Raw genomic sequence first — 12,577 nt, forward strand, 5'->3', positions numbered from 1 at the left:
ATACAGACAGGATTCGGCTTAATAAGCCATTCCCGACAGAGCAAATCAGTCCAGAAAAAAACTCAACTAAACCATCAGTGTCAGTACAGGCTTATTTGCAAACAGAATTATGGCAGTTACATGTATTTCAAATATAGAGCTCTATAAAATATTAATGATAAAAATGGAAAAACAAATCTTTAAATAATTGTCTTTGTAACCATGCTACTGACTATACACTACAGTTTAATATATGTAATACATTTTACATTTGCCTGAAGCCATTTTCAGCATTGTTCACTGCAACTTAAAAAACTTAAAAAAAAAAAAAAACACATTAAAAATAGGAAGGCAGACTGTTCTTTTGCATATATTACCATGTATTGTATGAAGGTTAAATAATCACTTCTGAAAAATATTAAATAAAAAACCTAGAAAATGATTTAACATCTCCTCATAGAACAAATGAATACTGTCTATTAGGCTGTGTTTTAGATCTAAAATGTAATTGGTTGATGAAATTCCAACTCCCGATCGTATAGGCTATGTTTACACGTTTCTTTTGCATCCGTCTTTTTGGATGGCAGTCAATTTGGCAGCAAATGATATCCACCTTTTGATAATTTTGGCTGCAATGATCGTGATTTATGGCTGTAATTATAAAAAGACGACCGCCTTTTGGTGTCATCCAAAATGACGGCCATAAAACAACATTGTGTGAACATAGCCATGTACTGTGTTGTTTAAATTAATACATAATGGAACTACTGCTGACCACATGCAGTCTTATAACTGCAGTGATATCAGCCTAGTTTCACAAACGGGATAGCCCTATATCTCAAAATGATCAGATCAGAGAAATGTTGGCAAATGTGCTCAGTAGATGACTTCAACTGGCTTGGGTACTCTGACAACCAGTCTACACGATGAAGGAGGAAATCGGAATGCTTAATCCAATGACCAAGAAACTAGAAATCTTCCTCTTTGGCACTTATTTTTACTGGCTCATTAAAACTGTGAATCACATGTTATCTGGATTCCCTAAAAAATTATATTAGGATGTAAAGACAGTATTTCTTTTATTTGTTATATTATGGCTATTTTTTTATCTTTCAGTATTATGGCCATATACAATAGATGTTAGTTCTATTTGGTATTTATTTATAGATCGTCTTAAAACTCTTTTAAAGTGCACTTATCACCATATATTTACATTTTTACATTTAGTTTTGTATATAAAAGTATCCTTGTGACTAAGCATGTTTGAATAATTTTCTATTCATTCACCACTGATGGTAATTTTTTTTATTGTTTGTTTGATATGTGTGTGTGTATATACAGGTTTGGCAGCTTTGTTAACACATCTCATTTTATATCCTCAAAAAATATTATTTATGGGGTCAAACAATAAAACAATAATAACTTGTTACCCATTTAGGATTATAGGTATTTTTTCTGTAGGACTGTAATGTATGACAAAAAAAAATCCTGTTCGAAGAATGATCCATTATGTGTTAGACACTAAGGGAGATAATCACTACTGCCTGCACCAAACTTTTGATGAGATTTGCACCCCAAAACTGGTTTGCATGACTTGCATTACATTTTCAATGTGTTTTACACACTTTTGATCCTTACTTGACAAGGGGGTGTGGCTTACTATGGTCTTGGTAGAAAGGTTTGTCAATTAAATGTGCTAAAATTTGTCCTTCACCTTCTGGTATACATTTTATGGCCAAAATCTAAGTTAAGGCTATGTTCACACAACATTTTTCCAGCCCAACGTTTTTTTTCTAAATAAATGGACGTTATTTAGCAGTCTGGCCTCCTCTTAGTGCAATAACTGGTGTTTGTACATTTTTCTAGTTTAAGTTACTAATTGGTCTTTGGGTGTGCTCTAATTGAAAAGTCCATTGAATTTAATAGTAAAAGAGAAAGAACAGTGACCGCTGTTTGCAAAAGGCATCCGAAAATAATGATCATGTTCATTATTTTGACGTCCGTGGTAAAAAAAGTTTGTTATTCAATACATTGTGTGCATTGGATGTCCGTCTTTTCATTGACTTCAATACATTGCCATAGCATTCAGTTAAAACGCGGCAATAACGGATGTTATTTTAAAATTTCAAAATCGGACGCCTTTTTTCTATTTTTGACGTTGTATGAACATAGCCTAACTTTTAGAAGGTGGAAATGTAGACTAAACATTCAGGCACCAAATTTTAAATCAGCCTGAGCCTATGTTAAAAATCTGTCATCTTCTTAGTTTACACTAAGAATTTGTTTTTGATTATCTCCCCCGCAGTGTGCAGCCATACGGCACCTTTATATATGACAGCATATTACAAAAATATTCATGCCATATGTAGTCAGAGACATATTGAAATACAGGCATCCATCCAAGGTAAAAGAAAGTGTTAAGGTAAAAAAATATATAATAATAATAACTTGTAGGATTATTAGAACCTGCTAACTTCTGACCATATGCATTTCAATTAGATGTTACTTCCATTGGGATAGAACCATTCAAAACATTATACAGAAAACCACCGTGTCTACTTGAACATATTCCAATCCAGTGATCCTAAATGTATAACTATAACATTTATTGTTTAACTATTTGTTAGCAGTTTCCCCAGAATTTCATAGACCAGGCCAATCATGACTGTAAGATTTGCATAATTGCACTTTAAATATAACGCAGAAACCATTGCATCCAAGAGAAAGCGAGCATATAGAAAATGTACCCTGAACATTAGTTTCCAAATGCAGAATGTTAGCCCTGTTTTTTTCCACACGTAAATCTGAAGGAATTGGAACTGAATAATAAACAAATAACAACATTCACGCCCATCAATTTTAAGAAATCCTGTGTACTAACATTCCAGTGGAAAATATAGTGCTTTAGGAATACATCATCTCACCATGGGTGAATCAGCCCAGCAATGCAATCAGTTGTGAGTGTGGTGGCTCCAACAGAAGATCTTAATTATAGTTGAGTGAAATGACAGTAAGTTTGGGTTTGTGCGAAGTATTAAAATCCTGATGGCTGGAGAAAATGGATGTAGCCTATGACTGTATCTATGTGTACCAGGAAGCCCTAGAGCTGCATCTATCTTCTCCAGCCATTGGGATTCAAATACTGAGCGATTGGGTTCACGTAAACCCAAACATACGTGAGATTGGGCGTTCAGTTTAAAAGTTTCCTTAACTTAGACCTTGCCCAGGAATTTGAGTTACTAATGCCACAACTAAATTTGATTATCGAAAAATATTTTTTCTACAACTTTTCTGTGGCATACGTACATATTGCTTGGGTAAAAGTCATAATATAAACCTAATATTTTTATAACTGTTTAAAAAATCTATAATAACATAATATTCTCCAAAATTTGTTAAAAAAAATTATCAAATGGTGAATAAATGTTATTGTCGGTGCTTACTATAATCTCTCAATGATCCCGTAAATTGCTATTTTTTCTCCTAAATTCTTTTAATGCATTTTAAATATATAATTTTACAATCCTGGTAAATCTCACTGGGGGGAATTTAATTTGGTTCCTATTTTTGAGTTTCTAGCACATTATGGAAGTATACAACAGGACTTAACATGTTTTAGTAGAGAAAATATAGGAATGACTCAATAATATATTTACTAAACTCACCAAAGTTCATACACTCACGCAAATAAACAAATATGTATATAGGGATAAAATACAACCAATCAGAATCTTGGTTATGCTGTCTCAACTATTCTGTTTACTGTATTGTCATGTCAACCTTTTGCCTTCATACTAGTCAGACCACATATAATATAGTATGTAGAAGTTCAGGCACCTGAATTTTCATGGTATATGGATGAACTGGAGCAGGTGTGCCAGAGGGCAACCAAGGTAATAAATAAGTGAATAGATTGCAGGACTGGGAGATATGATAATACGGGGGGGGGGGGGGGGAGATTTGGGGGCAATCTGACCACAATGTACAAATATTATGGTCTTTCTAAAGAACTTTTTACACTGTTATGCCTGTAACCATAACAAGGGGAAATCATCTCTGCCTAGAGGATACAAGGTTTTACCATAATAACAGAAACGTTTACTCTTTATTGTGAGAGCATAAAAATTCCCTTCTTGAAAAATATAATTTTACCAGTTTTGGTTGCTAGATTAATGGAGACAAGATGTTGAGCCAGGAATGTATTGTATTAGCCATATTTAGAGTCTACAGTTTTTCTATTCTTATGGGGCATCCCTAAAAGGGTTTCTGTTTTTAGGACTGTTTTGCCTTAACCAGCACAATATGGTTAAAGGTTTCCTTTAATGGGCCAATTTTTCAACCTCATCAACCATTTCATTCCTCAGATATGTCCTTTCCCATATATATATATATATATATATATATATATATATATATATAGCCAGAATAGAGAAGTAAAGCATTTAGGTATGCTGTTTAACCAGAGCACGCTTGTAAAGTGTCTTTCATTATATGCCTTTTTTTAAATTAGGATTTAATATTTAGCGCCACCTGTTGATGCCAGTAACATTCCATTATTTGGATTTTATAACAATATTACTGATACTATGCCTCTATGGACTATTTTCAGATTCTGAACTTCTGTGCGACGTCCATGATTTTGCACTGCCCATCAGTGCAAAAATGGCTGTTGGAGCATTATTCTAGTTTAGGTGGACTGATTGCTGTTTGGGTGTGTCTTTAATTGAAAAGTCCACTGAATTTAATAGTAAAGACAATGAAAGGCTATGTTCACACATCAAAAATAAAGAGATGGCGACTGTTGTTTACAAAAGTTGTCATGAACATTCTTTGATGTCCGCCATTTAATATGTGCAAATGAAGTATAGAAGTTTATGAAATAACGGACAATTCATTATAATGATGCAATAAATTATTTTAAAACAAAACAAAAAGCAGATGCCTCTTTTTATTTTAACTTAGTGTGAGCATAGCCTAATAGTGTTAAAGTTATAACAGATATGCCATCATCCGTCTGTAGCCCAGATTCTTTCTCTTTCTTTTTTCCTGTCTCTTACATAGCACATGCTTATCTATACTCCTGCTTCCTGTGTTCTGTCCTGACCTAGGTGTTACTAGAGAAATATTTCCCAAAACAACAGGCAGTTGACACCAGATTGCAGAGAAGTGATACAGACAGTGGCCAAAACTTTTAAGCAGCTCTTTCTTGGGTAAAGCGTAAATTTTGGTTCAGTTAAGGAATCTACAAATATAATAAATTAGGAATCACATAGACTCCAAAAGAAGGGAAGTAGTAAGAAATGACAGTGACATTTAATGCGGCTCTAATTATATCAGTTTGCTTTGTTGATATGTTTCTACAGTATACAGTTAGGCCAATTGAATACACCTTTACTTTATATCTAAATAAATTGCAATGATGTAAAGAGAATTTTTTAAGCGCACACACACACACTCACATTGCAAAATAGTTAACCAAATAGTAAAATTGAACAATGTAAAAATGCATTTTGAGTTAATACTCATGGACATTTTTTTTTTATTTGCAATTTTCCCTGACCTCTTTTGCCTCTACACTATGTTCACGCACTATGAAAAAGACGACCAATTTTACTGGAGTGTCCGCCATGTAACTGCAAATAATGGGCATCATTTTATAACGCCGACAGTTATTAAACTAATTGTCGTTTACTAAACGATTTTGATAATGTGTGAACATAGCCCAAAAACTATTTAAAAAAAGACATAAATTCCAAAGCAAAAAAAAAAAAAATATATATATATATATATGTATATATACATATTTATTTCATTTATTTCTTATATGGGTACCGTGTGCACAAATTAAGGCAACCTTGGGGAGCTTCCTAAGCAATCCTAATGAGTCTTTTTGTACTTAAATATGTGATAAATTTCAGTAAATGTTTGGTAACAAAATTAAATTACAATGCTATTTCCAAGAGGTTTAAGGCTGATACAAATAATTTGACTAAAATGTTAAATCCTTTATTAACTTTTCTTTACTGCATATGGTTATTTATAGTAATTTTAATTGAACATGACCAAAAATCAGATGATAAATGTATAATCAATGTAGAGCTGCACCAAATCATGATACAGGCAGCAAACATAGCTAATGCAAAATCTAAAACAGAGTAAATTGTGTTCTTTTAACTTATGCTATGAAGGAAAAATAACAGAAATTATTAGGGATGAGCAAATTTACAGTAAGTATGGCCAAACACAGACATAATTGCTCGATCGGTAAATCTTGCTGCCTGGAATAGATGGATGCAACCCTAGGGCTGCCTGATAAACATGGATACAGCCAAAGGAGACCCATGGTTGTATCCATGTTTTCCAGGCAGCCCTGTGGCTGCATACATTTTTTTCAAACAGCAAGATTCAAGGGACAAGTGGTAAGGTTTGTGTTTGGCCACACTTACGATATCCCTGTAAATAGTCATGATTCTTAATGGTTTGAATGTGCTTGTCTGTACCACATCATAAGACATGTCACTAGAAACTGTTACCTCTGCCAAATAAATTTCCGTTACCAGTATTTTATCATCATCTTCATGATAATTTGTCCCAAAGCTCTTGCTATCTCTATTTTTTTCTAATAATTTTATTTTTAAATAAAAAAGTAAATTTTGTAAATTCCTTAAGACACAACTGTGGATATATGAGAAGTGATGTCAAAGCACTATACACCATACACATTCCTGGAAATAATTGTAAACACACATTTGCCACCTCTCAAACATAGAAGCCTTTTTTTTTCTTAAAAATAAACATTTTTCTTTATTCAATAAAATGAGTTTAACATTTTAGGTCTGATTAAATTTTATAAACAACAAATCTGTTGGAAAGGCTTATGCATGTTGGCGATCACATCTGGTGTTCATTACCTCCTGAGTTCTAATTTAAATTGCCTTTAAGCTGATAAAGTTATATTTCTTGAGAAATGAAAAACAATAAGGCAAAATCAATTTGAAAAGTGTTACAGGAGTCTGTGATAGTAACAAGGTCTTCCTCAGCTTTGGTATGGATTCCACCATACAAAAATAACTTCAACGATGCATGTAGCTTTAGGCTAGAGTACTGTAGCATATCAAGACAAATTAGAGAAAAAATATTAAGAATAAATTTGGATAAATTTCCTCTCCCTTCCCAAAAATGTATCTAAAAAAACAAAAAACCCTCAATGGTGATAAAGAAAAATACATTTTCCATTAAATTGCGTTCTAGGATCTATGTTACTGCAAAGCAATAAATACAGACCAGGTATCTTGTTGTTTGACAGACATTTAAGTTAGTTAAAAGTTAAACAATCAGACCATCTTGAAGTGTAACCAAGCATGCTGCCATCAGGTCGGCTGGCCAAAAGGAATAAAAAGTGAGCTCTGCTGGTTATCTTAAAAAAATGAGTCCTTTGAATCTTGCATACTGTACTTTCTTCTTTTGACAATGAAGATCATTAATGTATAACGCTAAAAAAGCCAATAATTGAACGTTGCTCCTTATCGAGAAGGTTGACCAAGCATTCCAAAAAAAAGGGAAAATTAAAAAAGGGGGGAAAAAAATAACAAAACCCTAAAACTATACTTAAAGCAAAGGCAGAAAAAAAGAAGTTTCCTATCTATACATCAGTCTATTCTTTAAAAAATTTAACTAGACAAATTTAATCGACATATAAAACAAAGTCAAAAATGTAATGGCAAGAGACATGGGTAAAACAGGAAGACACTGATGCTACAAATAAATTGCAAAAATATGTACAAGACCCTGTTTTTCCTCAATTGTTTACGATTGTAATGCATGTTTAACAGCAGCAGTCAAGGATGAAGTTCCAGGCACCAGACTGCATTTTCCGCTTCCAACTACATAGCGTGGGGCTGACAGGCCCCTACCATTCCTGTCACCAGATGACGCTAGATATACTTGTCTCCCTCGGCAAAAGTGGCAAGATAGCACTGTTTGTGTGAGCTTCATCTGGGTGCTGCTCCCTGTTTGTTTTTGTTTGTGGCCGCTGTCCATTAATAAGTGTCATAGGTATGTTGCAATAAGTATGCTGATTACCTATTGAGGTAAGAGGCAGGGTGCCAGTAGGAGGTACATCATATTCATAGCTTCTATAATAGTGTTTCTGCCGCATTTGTGTATGGTAAGTGTTATGAAAGGTAGAACGTATGTCAGGATGGGCAGTGGCTAGGGCAGTAGAAGTGGCAGCAGCCATGGAGATCGCTGAGACCGTCTGCAGTTCCCCGAAAGGTCCCTGCTCGCTGACATCTAAAACCTGCTCATGTGTGATGGGTTCTATTCTTTTAAAAGGCATTTCATATTGTAAACGTTTCCAGAATTTTGAATTCAACTTGTTGCATTTCGGCCCATGCCATTTGATAACAGTTAGGAGCTTAATTGTATGTTTCAGGGTTTCAACTTCTTGGTAATTCATAATTCCACGTAGTTCACTGCATTCAATCAGTATTACTTTTATTTCTCCAGTGATCAACATATTCCGAAGTCTGGTTTCTAATTCAAATATACTCCAACCTCTTCTTACAACATAAGTGGGAGTCATGACAATGATAAGCCTTTTACTTTGGTCAACACATCTTGCCACATCTTCAATGTAAGCTAAGGACGAAAGCAAAGAAATTACAATTACTCAAAAACATTGACAACCATATTTTCCAGAGATTATTTAGTCATACCCTTGCATATCCTTTAGCCATTCGGTACCCTTTAACTTTTGCTGTACATACATTTTATAGGCATAAATGGTAAACGGTATGAATAGTTTAAAATAATAATTCTGACCAAAATACATGTAACTTTTGTAACTTACTTCCCGTTGGAATTAAGTCTCTATCAGGTATGAACAGTTTATAACCATAATGTTTTTCAAGCATATCAGGTAAAATTTCCAGTGCAAATCTTTCTTCTTCTCCAGTCTCCTGGTTCCATTGATCTGGGTCTACTTTTGTATATGACAAATATGCATCAAAGTCTTTGTTATCTGAAAAAAAAAAGTATGATATATATATAAATATAATCAAGCAAAGGAATAAGTACATTAATAGTTCAGGAATTAGCCTGAATGGTAAATAAAAATAAGCAAAACATTTTGTCTTCAAATGTCTCCAAATTAATGTAAATCAAATTATAGTGTTAAGTTTTAGCAGCTATATGACATAGCTTACTATAATAATCTTTGCAGATGATAATAATAATAATAATAATAATAATAATAATAATAATAATAACACAATGCAATCTATTGGATATTCCCAATATAACCTATAAAGCAAGCTCCATCCAGTATAAAGCAAGCTCCATCCAACAAACACTATAATAATTCACAAACAACTAGAGATGGGGGCAAATTGAGCATCCTCAAGTCTGTATGCCATTAAATTACAGGTGGCTGAAGAGATACATCCCTAGGGAGCACGCTTGAGTTGTGCTCATCTCTACAAACATGTATGCAATTCCTCAAGATTAGGCAAGCAAGTTTTATTTTACATGGTTATTATAAAAAATTATAATAAGGCTAGGTTCACACGTCTTTTTTCATTTTTTTTTTGGACGTTCGAAATTTTGAGGCCAAATAAAAGAGACGTGAACCTAGCCTAAGAATACCTAACGCCTATTAATTTGTTAGGTTCATGAAAACAATGGGAAGATAAGTGAGGCTGAAATAATATGTAAAAAATTTCAAATAATATAATGATATTAAAGATGAATAGAATTATTATGACTAGAGATGAGGGAAGCGAAACTTTGGAACCCTGGTTCAGTCTGAACTTTGCTAAAGTTCTTTTAGGTGCAAATTTAAGCCTCACGTGGTTTGTTTTTTCGCCAATTATGTTAAAATAAGATGCACCGCTTGGCATAAAGTTGAGGGAGGAATGATTACATGACCTAAAACTATAATATCTCGCAAAGTGCTCTCCCAGGTAAATAGGCAGTTTAGGTAATAGCTTGTGAGTATAGTTTCAACAGCCATTTTAGAGATTGCAAGTTTATGAGATGTACTGTACGAGAGGGACAATGAGCAGTAAATGACACAGAGATAATACAAGAATTATTTTAGCCAAAACAGCACTGCACCAAATGTTCTGCATATGTTCTTTTAGTGCAACATCTGTTTCATTGCAGTGACACTTTTTTTTTAGTAGAACCCCAATTGGTGGAAAAAAGCAGTGCATAGGTGGCTTTGTAATACCACTGAAGAAACAATATTTCAACAACATCATGGTTTACCACCACCTTTGTGCTCTTACATATCATTCCCAACTTGCAACATCTGCAGTGTCCGCTGTTACCTTTCTTTATCTTGCTCTGTGTGAGAATTCAGAATAACTAGAAGCTCAGATATACCAAGATAACTTCAACCTGATATAGCTCTGATGTTGGCACACAAAACTCATACGGGGGTTTCTGTCACTTCTAGGCTACATTCACACAACATAACTTTTATATTAAACACAGCCGTTGCTGCTAATTTGCAACAATGGTCAAAAGTTATGTTTTACTGCAGTCAAAGGGAATCCCGGCCGGAGTGCATACACATAGTATACACTCCGGCCGGGATCCCTAGTGTCCGCAGAGAAAACTGACATGTCGATTTTGTGCGGCCGCTATTCATTGAACAACAGCCGCACAACACTGACAGCTCACACAATGGAAAGTGCGGCTCTGGACGCACTCTCCATTGTGTGCTATGGTGAATTGGGATAATCACAAATTTAAGTGTAAGGATTTTTGTTTGTGGTACACTAATTATTGTAAAAAAAAACAGTGCCTAGATGGTTTTTGTCACTTTAATTGCAAATACAACGGTGTCAGTTTTTATTTGTCGTACATTGTTGTTAAAAAGGCAATGCATAAAGGGCTCTGTGTCACTTTTGTGCGTATTCTTGGATTCCTTTTCTGTTGCTACTGCCAAAAATGTAAAAATTTTTGATAGCTTGTAAAAAGTCATTACTTTTTTGATACCATTATTAGCATAAAACCACAGGGAGTCCTCTTATAGACCTTTTCTTAAAGGGGTTGTCCACTGTTAAGAAAAGATGGCCACTTTTATGCAGAGACAGCAATTAGGCTCCATTCATTTCAATGAAGCTGAGTTGGAAAACCTACACCCAAACTGGAGACAATAACCCCTTTGATTTGTAACAAAAAATTTACTAGAGCAGAGTGTTTTTGAACAATCTGTGAGCTACCACCAGGATGTCACCTGTTTACCCTTAGCCATACCTGTTGCTATAACTTTACTATTAACTTTGCCTAAAAAGAACCCCAAAGTACTTAGATACATCCTTACCTAACAATTTTAGGGCTCGTATACAGTGTTATGCATGGGTTATTGGTTATTGGTGAAGTTTTTGTTCGGACTGAAGTAGCTCAGCCCAACCCCAAATTTTTGCTAAAGTTTTACGAATCGGCCAAACCAACTTTTGAAAAGTTTGCTTATGTCAATATAACTATTTGAATTTGAAACACATTTGTGTATCCAATATAAAAAATGTATAAAAAACAACCGCGCTCCTGACAGACACAGCTGTTAGTAGGTTACCAGTGTCCGTATAGCTGCGTCCGTACTGTGTCCGTACTGTGACGTCACAGAGGACTCCGTTCAGGATTATCCTAGCAAGCGTTTTATGCGCCACCGGCCGGGGCGCACACTTTACAAAGAAGTTACAAACAACTACAAAGGACGTAGAGAACCCTAACCTATTCCGTGGACCTTAAAGGAATTTGAAAGAAACTAAAACCTATCAGATGCAGTATCGGCTGATACAGAGGACTACAAGTCAGAGTACAACCAGTACACCAATGTGGTGAGTGACTTTAGTTTTAACAAATACATGGAAGATAGTATGTGAATTAGTTAACCATTTTATTATAATATGGTAACTTTTTAGCGCGGCACAACATTATTATTACCTTTTATTACATTTGTGTATCCACTTATTTTTTTCATTGTTTTGGTAAAAATGCCAATAAATCCAATCTTGAAGTCTGAGAATCTTATTTCCTAAAGAAATTATGTACTGACTACTACACAGAATTTCAACTGTGTATGGCTCTGTTCCCACTTCAGTAACCTTTTGGGCAAAGATAGTCATCTTGTAATATAGACGGCTGTTCATAATGATCATGATCTTTATTAGCAGCCATCTACATAATGAGACATCTGCCTATGAGAACATAGCCTTAATCTGAAGTTTTATTGTATATTCTACTGGGCACAAAACTTATTCCATATTTACTGCTGAAATCAGCTATGTACCAAAGCTTCCTTTTGTTACTATTTTCTGGCTGAGTTTGATAAAGAGGATATTATGAATTAAACATAATCACAATGATATTTTATACATTTTTAACCAATCGAATTCCCATCACTGCTTGAGTTTTTTTTTCAAGATAACTTTCTTTAATAGATTACAATATTTCATCTTGGTAAAAGCATACACATTTTTCTCCTATAAATATTAACCAGCCTAAAAATTGGACAATTCCGCCCTTGAACTTTCAAATAAAAGTTGTACTATTGTGTTTAGAGATCCACGGGAGCTTAAACCATTAA

The 12,577-nt window shown here is 34.3% G+C and overlaps 1 protein-coding gene across 1 annotated transcript in view; it reads right to left on the minus strand.

The window, feature by feature from the left end:
* Window positions 1–7,900: 7,900 nt before the first annotated feature.
* The window catches only part of IL1RAPL1 (interleukin 1 receptor accessory protein like 1), a 1,010,765-nt gene continuing 1,006,088 nt past the window's right edge, over window positions 7,901–12,577 (minus strand). The window contains exons 10-11 of the mRNA XM_069945578.1: window positions 8,831–9,001; window positions 7,901–8,619 (exon numbers count right to left, since the gene is read on the minus strand). Coding sequence (XP_069801679.1) covers window positions 7,901–8,619; window positions 8,831–9,001 — 890 coding nt within the window. The remainder of the gene's footprint in view (window positions 8,620–8,830; window positions 9,002–12,577) is intronic.

The sequence above is a fragment of the Dendropsophus ebraccatus genome, chromosome 11 (assembly GCF_027789765.1).
Source record: "Dendropsophus ebraccatus isolate aDenEbr1 chromosome 11, aDenEbr1.pat, whole genome shotgun sequence".
NCBI classification, from domain to species: domain Eukaryota; kingdom Metazoa; phylum Chordata; class Amphibia; order Anura; family Hylidae; genus Dendropsophus; species Dendropsophus ebraccatus.